We start from the raw sequence: 14980 nt of genomic DNA on the forward strand, positions 1-14980 counted from the left end.
CATTACATACCATGGTGTCAGTAAAATGTGTTGGGAATTGTAATCAAGTTGCCAGATATGAGGGAATAGAATCCTGCTGCATTCTTTGAGTTAATACGTGTATTATGTATAAATAAATATATATATATATATATATAGAGAGAGAGAGAGAGAGAGAGAGAGAGAGAGAGAGAGAGAGAGATACCCTGTTAAGTACATTTAGGACAGGTTTTAAAAGCACGGCAGCAGGTTTCTTATCAGCTGGCAGCACACACGAGATGATAGAATGTGAGGGTGTGCAGCCCCTGTGTCAGCAGCAAGTGACTTTACCCACAGGGGACACAATGGTTTCAAGAGCTGTTTTTATGCACAACCAGATTTCTCCACGTTTGCTTACAGATCAGGCCATCGCAACGACTGGATTGGGAGGTTAAACCCTACCCCTGCAAGAAAGCAAAGATGTAACCTGAAATACAAGCTGCTATACAAGTCTATCTCTCACAGGAAAAGTAAGACAAAGAGGAACAACAATTCCCAGCATGAACATCATTGTGTTGAACACCAGCATGGGTGTACTTGAACTAGGAAGATGACATGCCAGCAGCAGAAGGAAAAAATATGCAAGTGAAGAAAGGTCAAAGTATGAAGAATAATGGATGAATCATAAAGGGAGGTGATTGGAAAAAGAAAAATTGAGAAGCAATATGAAGGTTGCATGAAAGTTTGGAGACTAAAGGAAGTCTGCTTTAAGAAGGACAAAGCAAGACATCTGACAAGTGGTCAGTACTACATGGCAAGATTACAGAGATGATGCCACGATTTAAAGCACCAACAGCTCTGGGGTTTAAAGCAAATAATAAGGCACAAGACAGAAAAAGTCCCAGAAGACAAATGAATGATGCTTCTTCTGCCAATATGAAGTACAAGCTTCTTCAGGTACTCCCCAGTGAACATAATGTCTCCAGAAGAATCAGCAGAAGGTATAATTACAGTCACCTTGCCCACTGGAGAAATACGTTTGTGTCTAATGAATACTGGAGCCAGCACACGCAGAAGACAGTAGAGGGAGATACTACAAGAACTGATGATATCAGAAATACTTAAAAGGACAGGAAATGCAAGAACTACAGTCACCAATACCAGCCCAGTTCTTGACCTCGGAGTACATGTCCAGTGATTTTGCTGGAGCACAATGTACTAAAGCTTATCCAAGGAGAATACAGTACACACCAGCAGAAGTTGAACTTTCCAGCAACTTATCAAAGGAAAGAACAAAAAGCCATTAAGATGCAAGTTGGAACAGAAGTTCAGTATTGGCTCATTTCCACAGTACCAGTTAAGGCAAAGAAAGTAAGCAATACTACTAGGACCAGAGTACCCCAGTGAGGGGCTATATCACCAAGTGATTTATCCACAAAACACACAGCTAAATACAGGATGCGAATGAACTGCTGATTGCCACCACTACTAAAAGAAGTACCAAGAAGAGACAGTGTCCTTATTGAAGTTTTTGGAAGGACAAGACTGCAGAGCCTCAGAAGGAGAAATTGCAGCTAGCCAAGCAAGAGGTAATCTTCCTAGGACACTCAAGGTACCAGACATCTAACAAAAGTAATAAGGAAAAGATTCATACTGAAAGCTAAGATGCCAACTAGTGTCAAGCAAGTCAGATGATCATTCCTGGGCCTAGTAGGACACTACAGAACACAGATACCTCTAGCACCAATCTACATGCAAGCATTGTATGACAACACTGAAAGGGAGGAGGGTCCGCATCCTACACACAGCAACAGATGAATGAAGCAATTGAACAATTGGAAGCAGCTGTTGCCTCATCACAAGCCCTAGAACTACCTGACTATTGAAGAAGGAGGCCATACATAGAAGTCCTTACGCAAAATTATGGACTGAGGCGAAGACCAGTGGCCTACCACTCAAGCAAGCTTGACAGCAGTACTCAAGGAGCACCTACTGGCATCAGAGCAGTGACAGCAGCAACAGTCCTAGAAGAGTACAAGAGCACAGACACAGTGCTAAATCAGTAGTCCTAGAAGAGTACAAGAGCACAGACACAGTGCTGAATCAGTAGTCCTAGAAGAGTACAAGAGCACAGGCATCGTGCTGAATCAGTAGTCCTAGAAGAGTACAAGAGCACAGACACAGTGCTGAATCAGTAGTCCTAGAAGAGTACAAGAGCACAGACACAGTGCTGAATCAGTAGTCCTAGAAGAGTACAAGAGCACAGACACAGTGCTGAATCAGTAGTCCTAGAAGAGTACAAGAGCACAGGCATCGTGCTGAATCAGTAGTCCTAGAAGAGTACAAGAGCACAGACACAGTGCTGAATCAGTAGTCCTAGAAGAGTACAAGAGCACAGGCATCGTGCTGAATCATGAACTTATCATCCAGGTACCACATGCAGGTACAGAAAAGCTTCAGCAAGCAAGAACCAAACACCTGCCAGCGGCAAGGCTGACCATGTATGAAGTAGCACTGCCAAAGTGCGACAAGTAACCATCAGAAGATGTATTACCCTCAACTCAGCAACCCTTTTCCAGCATTAATCAATAAAGGTGTTGAATCTCAAAATTCAAAAGGAGGGAAAAACAGATTATCTACTGATTAATCGGAAAGCAAGAAGTTGATGATAAGGACCAGGAAGGTGGTCCAGAAGAGCAAGATACAGACAGATCATCATGGATGCAGGACCGGAGAGATGGTCCAGAAGAGGAAGAGAATAATTCTAGTAATCAAAAATTTTCCTTTTCCTTGTATGGCATTAATGGAACAAGAACCTCAACTTGCCATATGTTACATACACAGCCCTACCTAATGCTCAGCAAGAGCTATATGTGGATGGATCAAGGTACCATGAGGATGGAATTCCTTATACAGGAGTAAGTGACCACTGAACATGGAGTTGTGGATTCAGGATCCTTACCATCCCAGTACAAGTGTGGGTCAGATATGGAAAAGCAGAGGCTTCAAGAAGGCAAGTGGCGAAGACATACAACGTGCTTCCCTGATCAGACACCAGTTCAGAGCTTTGCAAGGGCCACAGAAAAGGTTGCAGTAATGAAGATCCAGGCACATGCAAGAAATGACACTCCTGAAACAAGAGGCAACAATCTGGCAAGATGCTGAAGCCAAGAGGGCAGTAAGATGCCCCCAGCAGGAAAGGCAAGTCTATCCAGTAACCATTCCAGTGCCAGACTAGATACACTGATTGAACTTCAGAAACAAGCAGGAGAGAGTGAGAAAGTAGCCTGTGGATAAAGAAAGCAACCAAACAACCAGTAAAGGTAGCCATCTACACCACACAGACAGAAGTAACAGAAAGAAGCAAGGCCTCAAATGCCTGGTCTACAGGATTTGAAGAAATTTCAGGAACAAGCAGGTCCGGAAGAAAAAGCAGCATGGCAAAGAAGAAGACACTGGCTTATGAAAATTAGAAGAGAAGTTATACTTACCCAGAAGCTTATATCCACAAAGGTGTTAAGTCAGCCATGGACTCACACACCAGGGAGAGGATCAAATGGAACATTTAGTGAATGGAAGATGGATAGCTCAAGGATGTTATCCAGCCGCAACCAAGTTTGTACAAGCCTACTAGATATGTAGGCCTACTGGAAATGTCCAATCCAGGACAGAAGGTCAAGTCAACCCTTGGAGCAATCCCCCAAAAGTTATTTTCCATTTCAAAGACTGCAAATTGACTATATCTAACTGCCAAAGATGTATTGGTAGCTACAGACATTTTCAGTTATTGGCCAATGGCAAAAGCCACAGCAAAATCAATAGCTAGAAAATTAGGTTCAGAAGTTATGTGCAGATATGGAGTACCAGAAGTTATAGTAGCAGATAGCGGTATTTATTTCATGAAATAAATAATGTATTACATAAGGTATGATTTGGGAATACAACTGCATTCCATGTATCCCCCACAGGTTAGTGGGTGTGTCACAGAAACCAGAAAGGGATGCTAAAGTATTTATTTTTAGTACTGGTTAATAGTAGAACCATATTCAGTAAAACCATAGGTTATTCACCTTATTAAATATTGTTTGATAGCATACCTAAGATAGGATGTTATTATCCATAAGAGTTACAGCATAAATATGGTAATTTGACTGCATATGTTAAAAAAGTCTTACTGAAGAAACGGTCACTTCTGTATTTTCTAGTTTGCCTTTCTCCCAGATTCAGGAGCAAATCTGAATCCCCACCAGCTTTAACCAGGAGATCGGGTGTATCTGGAAAGACACGTGAAAAAGTCATTTGAGCCCAGATTTGATGGTCCATATCGAGTGTTGTTGACCATGCCAACTTCTGTGTCAATTAAGGAAAGAGAGACTTGGGTTCCACTTTGAACAATGAAATACACAAACATGCAAAAGGCTAATTGGGCCTAAACTAGACAGACCACTATGGGTCATTATATTGGGAACTTCAGTACTCATTGTTGTCATAATACACTCTATATCTCTCACAGATGAGGGCAGGGACTGGCATGTCCGCCAATCCAAAGTTACGTACCAGTGTTTAGTATACAAGTGTATATACTTTATATATATATATGTAGTATGTGCTTCTTATATATATAGTATATAAGAAGTGTGGTATCACACCAGAGCTTGTGTTAGTCAAGTTAAAGATCATGAAATCTCTAGAAGTTCGAAGATACCAGTTCATTAAGAAATGCTGGGCTCACATGGGCCCACATCTGGAAAAGGAGGGGAATGGACATCTGTCCCCACTACATATAAGCCTATAAGAGGTTTTAATTTGTTTAAAGCAAATACATACTACTAAAATAGTGTCATATTTTTTAGATTATGTATGAAGAGAACTCCAAGAATGTATTGTATATTTATTACTAATGAAACAAATAGTGCGCAAGAAGTGGTTTAGAGAAATGTTCTGCTCAAACCCAGCTAAAGGGTTTAGCGGGATCAAAGAGTAGATTGTTGGACTAGTGATGAACGGTTCTTTACCTTCCACGGGATAGAGTGACAAGCATCGTCTTATGGGAACATAACCTTTAGCACCATTATAGCTAGACTGTTTACTTAGTCTTTTTAGGCAGAACTTATGTGATGCCTTGTAGCTCCTGTAATGTCATATTGTTATCAGCTGTAATGTCATTTTATTATGAAAGGAGGGACCGAGGAAGATAGATGTTTTAGTTTAAGCAGTGTCAGCCATTTTGTTAAGTAGCAGCCATGATGTAGTTAAGTAGAAGTATGCTTTGCTGGTTAGATCATAATAATGCTGACATTTCATAGTTAAGTACATTCTGTGCGAAGCAAGGTCATATCTATAAGTCTTGAAAACATGTTATTAGACAGTCTTTGTGTGTTTAGACTTCTGCGAAGGACACATAGGAGGGTGTCAGCCTGAGAGGAGTTATGAGAAGAGATACATTATTGTTTTTAAAATGTGACGTGTATCAAGTGTTCATGCAAGTAGTTTTTTTTTCTCTATATAATGCCCTGCTGAATAAAGTAGAGCTGGTCTCATTTTGACGGACATAACTATGTGTGGCGTCTGCTTCCTGGGATTCCCAATCGATTGGTAAACAAAGGGTAACAAACAGACAAGTGAAGGGGATTGATAGAAGGTTTATCTCCAACAAACCTGTCTCATTTTATTACACCCTTCGTAACTTCTATATTTATACACCCCATTTGACCTCCAGAAAATATGAAATAACACACGATTAGGACATTGTTTATTGTAACCCAAATAATAGTAACTGGTGTTGCAATAATACAGGGAACTATTACATTTATCAGAAGTCCAATAACGTTCTGTTCTAATGTGATATAGGTTATTGTGACAGTGGAAGTATATAAAATGTTTCTGTAATAAACCAAGCTCCAATTCATGAGGAGATAACAGGATCACACAGATACAAGTGTATATGTTACAACAGAGGCAGGAACACCTAAAGTGGAAGAATTATTTGTAGACTGAATCATAACAGTCTATGTACTAAAAGATTGAACAGTAACTTTCTATTCACACTCTGTTTTAATATTTTGGCTGATCACAAAATGTTGCTAATAAAAGTGTTATTTTAAAAGAGGATTTTAGTACTTACTGATAAATCCATTTCTCTGAATCCTCTAGGGGACACTGGAGTCCTATACAGTAAGGGATGTCCCAAAGTTATCCCCCAGGGAAGGAATGCTGTCAGTGGCCTACAAAACTAAACTTCCAAACTTAGAGTCTCCGGCCACAAAGGTATCAAACTTGTAAATTTTCGCAAAGGTATGGGCTGAGGACCACGTCGCCACTCTGGAAAGTTGAGTAATGGAAGCACCTCTGGTAGCCGCCCATGAGGCACACACTGATCGGGTGGTATGAGCACCCGCCTGAACCGGAACCTGTGTGCTACAGGAAATATAAGCTTGCCGAATGGCAAGTCTAATCCATCTAGACAAAGACTGCGTAGATGCTGGTCAACCCTACCTTGGCCCATCATAAAGAACAATACAAATGGTCCGACTATCTGAAGGATAACGTAACTTGCACGTATACCCGTAGAGCTCAGACAAAATCCAAGGACACATCCCCATCTGCGAGACCCTAGAAAGATGGGACCACAATTGGCTGGTTTACATGAACCCACGAGACAACCTTAGGAAGAAAATCTGCTCTTGTACAGAATTCTGCCCTATCCTCATGGGGAAAAAAAAAAAAAAAAAAAGGGGACTCATACACAATAAGGCTCCCAACTCAGAAACCCGCCTGGCCGAAGCCAAGGCAAGCAATAATGTGACCTTCCATGAGAGATATCTCAGGTCTGTTCTTGCTAACGGCTCAAAGGTTGGAGATCTCAAAAATTCCAACACCAACTTTAAGTCCCATGGTGCAGTGGGAGGACGAAAAAGGGGGTTGTATTCTCAGAACCCCCAGTAAAAAGGTTTGAACCTCTGGCAAGGATGACAACCGCCGTTGAAATAGGCTGGAGAGAGCCAAAATTTTAACCTTCAGAAAGCCCAGTGTCAGTCCTACCTCTAGACCGGCTTGAAGGAAAAGTAGAAGTCTGGATAAGTGGAAGTTCATCGAATTCCATCCACATTCTTGACACCACTCCATGTATCTCTTCCAAATCATGCAGTAGTGCATGGCTGCGACCGACTTCCTAGCGACAATTACTTAAGATCCGGGTTTCAATAGCCACGCCGTTAAACGCAGCCTGTGCAGGTCTGGATGTTGGAACGGTCCCCGAGATAACAGGTTCTCTCTCTGAGGTAACCACCAAGGATCTTCCTCTAGTACCAACTCCTGCAGGGCCAACCTGGTGCAATTAGAATCACCCACATTCGTTCTCATTTCAACTTTTTCAGAAACCTGGGTATGAGTTGGAAAAATGTAAACCGTTCTGAAACACCAAGGAAGTGTTAGTGCGTCCCCTCCTTCTGCTGCTGGATCTCTTGTTCTGGACACATATCTGGGCAGCTGATGGTTTTGCCAAGACACCATTAGGTCGACTTGAGGTAGACCCCCATCTCCTCACCACCATTTCAAAAATCCATTGATGTAGGCACCACTCTCCCGGATGCATGTCCTGCGACTGAGATCATCTGCTTCCCAGTTCTCCACACCTGGAATGAACACTGCCGAGAGGATGATTTTTCACCCTTCTGCCCACAACAAAATCTTTGTGGCTTCCTGTAATGCCATCCTGCTCTTTGTTCCTCATTGACGGTTTATGTAAGATGACGTTGTGGACATTGCCCGACTGTATCTTTAAGTGTTGACCCATGCCTAGGTCTTCTGTTAAGAGAAGCGCGTTGTAAACCGCTCTCAGCTCGAGAATGCTTATGGGTAATCTGCTCTCCTGTAACATCCACCTGTCCTGAAACTGATGTCCCTACAGGACATCACCCCAGCCTCTGAGACTGGCATCCGTTGTTAGGATTCTCCAATCCCAAATCTCTTGTCTGTTGCGAGATTCCTGCGCTACGACCACCAATTTAAGAAGGTTCATATGCGCGGTGGAAGTCGGATTCTTCGATGTAGAAGCCAGTGTGACCCTGCTCCCTGAGCAACGAGGTTCACCTAGAATGGTCGGGAATGAAGTCTGCCGTACTGGAGAGCTTCCAAAGACGCCACCATCTTCCCGAGAAGGTGCCCACAGAGGTGTAGAGAAACAGTTTGTGACCTCAGCACCTGAGCCACTAATCTCTGTAGGCCCTTGACCTTTTTCTCTGGTAGGAATAGTCTCAATTGTACAGTGTCCACAATGAGACCAAGGAATTGAATCCGTTGAGTTGACATGAGGTTGGATTTTTGGAAATTCACAATCCACCAATGTTAAATGAGAAATTGATGAGATGTCTTAACATCCTTGATCGATTGTTCCCGAGAGGATGCCCTGATTAGTAGATTGTCTAAATAAGGTATAATAGTGCCCCTCAACAGTCTCAATTCTGCAACAATTATTGCCATGATCTTTGTAAAGATTATTGGGGCCGATAATCAACCGAACGGCAAGGCCCTGAATTGGTAGTGATCCATCATCTGTGTGAACCTTAAGGAAGCCTGGTGAGGGGCCCAGATTGGGATATGCATCCTTTATGTCCATGGATACCATGAACACGCCTTGTTCTAAGCCTGCAAAGACCGACTGGATTGATTCCATCTTGAATCTATAGACCCTTAGAAACTGGTTCAAAACTTTTAAATTGAGTATCGGCCTGACTGTCCCATCTGGCTTTGTCACGACTAAGATTGGAATAGAAAACCCGTTCGTCTGAGAGGCGGGAACTGGAATAATGACCTCGGACCGTAGCAATTTTTTAATTGCTGTCAGCAGTGCTTTTGCTTTGAGGGCACTGAGGCAAACCCGTTGTAAAAAATAACTGAGGCCTCTGTTGAAAATCCAGTTTGTACAATTGGGAGATTATCCAAAGTTCTGGTGAAGTTTGGCTTGACACAAGTATGAAGCAGATTCTCGAATATGTTCCGCCAGTTGGGTAATCTCTTCTAAGCTATTTTCCTCAATAGCCTGTACAATACATCCAGACCATGCTCCCATGGCCTTGTTGACCCAAGCACAGACGATCGCAGGTCTCTGTGCTGCACCTGCTGCTACAAAAATTGACCTTAAAGCTGTGTCAACCGTACGATCTGAAGCATCCTTTAAAGTCGTTACATTAGGAATTGATAAGATTGTCTTCGACAACCGTCCTAGGAAAGCATCCACTACTGGTGGATTCTCCCACTAATCCATTGCACCCTTAGGTAGGGGATAAGTTACTTGAAACCTTTTCGGAAATAGAAAGCGTTTGTCAGTGCTGAACGCAGCTTTTGGGATTCGAACAATTCAAATTCTTCTGGCTCTCCTTCACAGCTTCAATTAAAGAAGTAAGACCCGAGATTGCCGTGTCCTCTTCTGGGAAATCAGCGTCTAGGTTAGATTCAATTAACTCACTTAATAGGAAGATATCTTTGAACTGCCTTGTGCACATGTTGCTGCTTGTGCGGGCAGCGTTAACCCGATGAGAAATTCCTCTATCGTCTGAGAATCCCGCAGCACATTCCGATTGCTGCTTGCGTGATTCTGCCATCTCCTTGGAGATTCTATTTGGAAGGTAGTCTTCCCATGACCTAGCCAGAGCACTGCTCCCATGTGGAGCGTCCTTATCTAAGCAGGAGCCGCACAACCCGGAGCTGCCAACCCGCGTGCCCTTCCGGTTACATTTCGTACAAACATAACAGGGGTGGTCTTCAGTATGCCAGCTGTCGGGATCCCGGCGCACAGTAAACCGGCGCCGGCATACCGACACTTATTCTCCCTCGTGGGGGTCCACGACCCCCCTGGAGGGAGAATAAAATAGTGTGGCGAGCGCAGCGAGCCCGCAAGGGGCTCATTTGTGCTCGCCACACTGTCGGTAAGCCGGCGGTCGGGCTCCCGGCGCCAATCCGTAGTGAACCCACATAATAGGTCTTGGTTGTCTTCGACATTTAAACCCCTTACTACGGAATTACGCAGCGCTTTCACCTTTTAAATTAGGAAGAGAAAAACTGAGATGGAAGCGAAGGTATTGGATCCGGCTGGAATTACCTTTCCCTTCATTTTATGGACAAAAAAAAATACATTTATCATTTAAAAAAAAAAAAAAAAAAAAGTACAACACCGGCAGTCTTGTCACACTCGCACACGGTGTAACCAGTACGTAACAGATTTCAGGGGACCACTGTTAACCACTTGCCTGGCATGGTGGCATCAGATGCGACCATGCCTGCAAGTGTTCTATGTGACCTGGGAGCACGGGATGCGACCAGTCACATAGAGAGTATTAGTTGTGGCAGGGAAGATAAACTTCCCTCCGCTGCTGCCAGAGGGACCAGAAGTTCCCCCCGCCAATCACTGCTGATCGGTCAGCACGGCAGGATCACCCGCCTCCAGCAGCTGCAGACAATGGCAGCCGCTGGGGAGTGTAAATAAACCCTCCCTAGCTGCCCCCAGACCCCCCCCTGCATACCTCGAGGCTGTCTCCGCTTTCAAAATGAAAGCCACGATGGTCGCAATGTTCCCAAAAAAATATTGTAAAATAAAAAAATATAGATCTTTTTTTTTTTTTACTAAAATCATTTGGGATAGGGTTAAATTCATGTTCTTCACCTAATTTACTCATAAAAAAACCCCGACAATTTCGGAGAGTTTTTTGGGAAATAAATAGTCAGTTAAGTGGTTAAATAGCCCCTTATCCCTGTACACGTTTTCCCCCTGCCTCTTAAGGTTGAAAACCGTCTTAACTCTGTAGGGCGCTGCATGAGTTGGAGCCGCCCCGCCCCCCCGCCCCCGTGGCGCATGTAACTGAGAAGCACATGACACTCGCAGCCCCCGTCTACACGTAGTGGTGCCTTCCCCACCATCCTCCGGATCGCAGCTCTATCTGTTAATGAGCTGTGCGCTCCAGCTGGCCCGCACCTCTGCTCGCTGAAATGGCTCCAGGCAGCGCGTCTTAGTTTAACTGGGGAGCTATGTGCGGCGCTTCCGATCTCCTAACAGTTTAACAGGGGAGACCAGTGTGCATAGAGATGTCAGAAAAAGCTCTGTCAGGGCACTGTTTTCTATTACTTAAGGATCTTTATAGGCTAAGGGACCTTATATACGACCAGTACTTACAGCTGCTGACTGAGGATCTCCTGCAGAGAGATGCAGATACCTTCAAAAATCTTGTCTCCCAAACTCATGTTGGCTTAGTCCCCCTTTCCCTTAGGTTGACGCAGCACTATTTGTAACTTGCACTTTGTCCCCCTTTTATTAGGGGGACGCAGCCTTTTCATCTGGTAAAGCTTGCACCCCCTTTCATTTAGGTGGGATCGGGCATTTACCATCTTTTCTTTTAAAACCTGCACCCTCCCTTTAGTTAGGAGGGATTGGGCCAGTATAAGTGAGGGGGAAAAAAAAAAAAAAAAAAACAATCTTCATGGGGCAGGAGCTCCCTTCTGTGATTGTACCTTCTAGGCACAATTTTCCAAACTGTGGGAGGAGGGATGTGAAGGGGGAGGAGCCAGCTGTGCAGACAATGCTAATTTTAGATTGTGCCACACCTCTGGTTGCAAGCTTCACATCCCTACTGTATAGGACCCCTGTGTCCCCCTAGTGGATGAAAGAGAAAGTGTAATTGTGAGGTTCCATGCATCCAGATAACAGCTTCTGTGCGTTTGTGTTATAGGAATAAGCTATGGGTAGCACTCCCAACTAGTTATATTATTAGGTATAATATCCACACACACTATAATCTAGATAAAGGGAATGAGAACCACTTACTGACGCAGGAGTATTTGTTGTATGAGAGCAGTTTTATCACTGGTGGGAATAAAGAGACAGCTCCGGGTGGATGATAACACACATTTAATGGGGATGAGATAGAGAAAGATGCCAGGCAGCAGGAACCGGTTCTGGACACATATTCAGGTTTTACATTTGCAGGAATGATCACGAATCTTAGAAGATGAATTACAATAAAGCATTCGTTATTACTCCATTCTTCTTGTATTATGGAACTGCAGGTTTAGCAATATTCTCAGTCCTACCCAAGCGTGTGACCTGCGATCTGAGGGACACGCAACACAAGTATATGTGGTAGTGTGCGAGTGGCTGACAGGTCAGGAATCAGCGGGAGGGTGGCCGACAGGGCAGGAGTCAGTCATTTGCGAGGGGCTGAGATGTTACAGTGTATATGGTACAGAATGATAGCGTAGGCTGGGCAGATTTAAGACTTTGTCCGAGGCAGGTCAGCACAACAGGGATACACAAATAAGCTGTATAAGGGGCTATTCCAGGGTGTCACTGTTGTGGATTGGCACAGAAGCAGATGTGACTTTATATCTTGCAATTTAGATCCAGATGTCGGAGGTGCAGTCTCCCCCTGGATAGCGACATTCGTGAGCTAGGGCCGGGCCACCTGGCTCCTTCCCAAAATCCACCAGGAAGTTTGGATTCAACTTCAGACCTCCCTTGTCTGTGTCCACATCAATCTGCATCATGACTGCACCATCCCTGCAAGGGAGACATGAGAGGTCAGAGAGGAGGTTCTGCCAGCACTGGTGAAGCAGGGGCATTCCTTACCCAATACAGAGTTGGCACACACTACTGAAGCAAGACAAGATGGTGGAGAGAGTGCAAAGGTTACACACGCCCAACATACACCCCCCTCTCCTACCAGTCCAGAGTCTCGTGTTCAGCCATTATGCTCCTGCCCGTTACACTTTGGCACAGATGTAATTATGTCTTATAGACAGTACAATTTATACATGGGTTGGAGAATTGGGGAATCAACATTAACCCGTAGTCTGCCAGGGGGCAGAGGAACACCATGAAGCAGGTATGATCTGAGGGCATGTGAAAGGGTTTATTGGCGTGTTTGTGACAATGAACAGTTGGCTCCAGGGTTGGGTGGAAGATACAAGAAATATATAATGGCGACAGTCGCACGGCCGGTTCCGCCGGTATTTTACCTTACGATCTAGGAAGGATTGTGCCTGGGAACATGTGGCTGCAGAGCAGGAATGACAGGAGCTCTATGTGGGGATAAGGTTACTCAGTCACCTGAAACAGCCGGTGTGTAATATCTGCAGAGCTTGTGACAGTAATAGCTGGTGGTCTGACTCATGTTGTAGCCTGGCACAGTGTACCTTTAGATGGGTGTACGAATAACCGAAAGTAAGCCTGGCATTACAGCAAGGGGCAAACATACATATACGGGACACGTCTGTCTCTTACTTGACCATGTCCGGGTAAAACTGTTTGTCCCACGTGCTGTACAGGGATGTGGTCACGTAGAGTCTACGTCCGTCCAGACTGAGCTGAACCATCTGAGGACCACCGGGAATCTTCTTCCCCTACAAAACAAATATAATATACTGAATTTTTACACTGAGATCGTCCACCCAATATTATGAGGCAGATAGTCCATATGGTGTCAGGTGCATAGGGCCTGTAACTGATCGGGACAGAGAAGAGACTCTTGGCCAGACCTCCATTGTCCAGAGGGTTGGTATAGGGAGAGCGGCGTTTGGGATCCCGGAGGTCACCATACAGACCCCGGGATCGGTGAATTTTGCTGAATCTCCTGAACAAGCCTAACATGCTTTTATCATTACCATGGGCCGTGGTGGTAATTAGTGTACACGCAGGGAAGTGTGATTAATGCAGGTAACAGAGCACAATGCACCGGGGTAACACATTCACCCCCACCTATATACTGATCCTATGTAACAGGTAATAGGAGCGTGCCGAGGATGTGTCTCACTAATGCAGCACTTGCTGAGAATTCCTCACCTTTATGTACACTGGCTCCGGGGTAACACATTCACCCCCGCCTATATACTGATCCTATGTAACCGGTAATCAGAGCGCGCTGAGGATGAGTCTCACTGATGCAGCACTTGCTGAGAATTCCTCACCTTTATGTATACTGGCTCTGGAGGCTCTTTCAGCTCCTTGTCTTCCAGCACAGTAACAGGGCCTCCTTTCACAATGCTGCCTCCGAGGAACACCTGCAAGACATGAGCGCAAAGGATAAACTGCATCAGAGAGCCCAGGAACACGGCTGGGTAAAGACCCACTAGAGAAAGGGTCACAGGGCTCATGGCAGACACTCAGCGTAGGTGGTAGTACACAGAATGTGTCCACGAGTCCCCAATACCAGCTATGACAATATGGCGGTGGCAGCTTCCTCCACAGCAGGTGGCGCTGCCCCAACATAGTTCCCTTTAGGGAAAACGTTGTTTACAATGCAAATGTAATAGTGGGAATGGGAACATAATATACGATTCTGGCTACTGAATGTATCCACAACCCCCATTGTGAGGTGCAAAATGACACTAAGCAATGCCTCTACAGCAGTAATAGTGCCTGATGGAGGCCACCCTGTCCCACCACACAAGAACATCATGGAGGACATCATTCAACCAGTGACCAATAAGCACAAAGACTCTGCGCGGCATGTCTGCTCTGCTTGGTTATAGACTCCGGTTTAGATTAGACATTGTGTAGCAAACATGGCAGAGTGTTAGCCTCCGACGTGGAAAGCCGAGCGGCACGGGATGTAGTGGGGAATATATAGCTGCCCTGCAAGTGTAGAAGTGGCCTGAGGATGGGCAGCTCCACTTTGACTTATCACCTGCGTCCACCACCCATCCTGCCACCATTCCTGGAGGGACCTCAATTCCCAACCAGGAGCACTCACACTTGGCACTCACCTGTCCGACCAGTTTGGGGTTCTTGGTGTCAGTGATGTCATACTGTCTGATGTCACCGTGCAGCCAGTTATTGAAGTACATAAAGCGGTCATCCAACGACAGCAGGATGTCTGTGATCAGGCCTGAGGGGGAGGGACAGGTGTAAGAATAACATACAGCAAACCATTCTGTTGGTAAATATTCTCTGACTTTCAGCATGGACACAACACAAGCCCCCTAATCCATACAGACCACCCCTCATATTACAGCTGCGCTTACTACCAATCTCTCA

General features: G+C 44.8%; 1 protein-coding gene across 6 annotated transcripts in view; it reads right to left on the bottom strand.

Moving 5' to 3' along the window:
* SELENBP1 (selenium binding protein 1) overlaps positions 1-14980 on the bottom strand; it is a 171267-nt gene that overhangs the window by 129135 nt on the left and 27152 nt on the right. For 4 of the 6 annotated variants that reach the window (XM_063946664.1, XM_063946663.1, XM_063946662.1 and 1 more), the window contains exon 6: positions 4134-4232. The exons of 1 other annotated variant lie outside the window; for it this stretch is intronic. In XM_063946664.1, the coding sequence (XP_063802734.1) occupies positions 4134-4232 (99 nt within the window). Of the gene's footprint in view, positions 1-4133; positions 4233-11840; positions 12506-13228; positions 13348-13911; positions 14005-14709; positions 14832-14980 lie in introns of those variants that run through there. One more of the 6 variants, XM_063946672.1, reaches the window with a different exon arrangement.

The sequence above is a fragment of the Pseudophryne corroboree genome, chromosome 12 (genome assembly GCF_028390025.1).
Source record: "Pseudophryne corroboree isolate aPseCor3 chromosome 12, aPseCor3.hap2, whole genome shotgun sequence".
In the NCBI taxonomy this organism is placed as follows: domain Eukaryota; kingdom Metazoa; phylum Chordata; class Amphibia; order Anura; family Myobatrachidae; genus Pseudophryne; species Pseudophryne corroboree.